Genomic DNA, 328 nt, shown 5'->3' on the forward strand with positions numbered 1-328 from the left:
TGTTTGCACATATGTTGCTGTTTGCATCCAGCATATTTAATATAAGTAGAAAGCCTACTATACACGAAATTATTCATTTTTGTTTATAGTATTTTTCAGCCATTTTATTCAGATAGTAGATTGTTTTACCATTATCATTGTAACAAAAACTCCAACCGCCCAACAGAGAATTCATCGGTAGTTCCTGATTGGAATTTCTACAAATACCTTGTGGATGAAACAGGCCAAGTAATTGGAGCCTGGGGAACACGCACCTCAGTGGAAGATATTTTCGATGACATCCAGGCAGCTGTCAAGAAGGTCAAAGCAAAGCATGCAAGAAACGCAG

General features: G+C 37.8%; 1 protein-coding gene across 1 annotated transcript in view; it reads left to right on the forward strand.

Annotated features, from left to right (window-relative positions):
• LOC119589155 (probable glutathione peroxidase 8) overlaps positions 1–328 on the forward strand; it is a gene marked incomplete at its 5' end in the record, with an annotated part of 4,755 nt that overhangs the window by 4,144 nt on the left and 283 nt on the right. The window contains 1 exon segment of the mRNA XM_037937734.1: positions 167–328. Within this exon segment, the coding sequence (XP_037793662.1) occupies positions 167–328 (162 nt within the window).

The sequence above is a fragment of the Penaeus monodon genome, chromosome 25, assembly GCF_015228065.2.
Source record: "Penaeus monodon isolate SGIC_2016 chromosome 25, NSTDA_Pmon_1, whole genome shotgun sequence".
In the NCBI taxonomy this organism is placed as follows: domain Eukaryota; kingdom Metazoa; phylum Arthropoda; class Malacostraca; order Decapoda; family Penaeidae; genus Penaeus; species Penaeus monodon.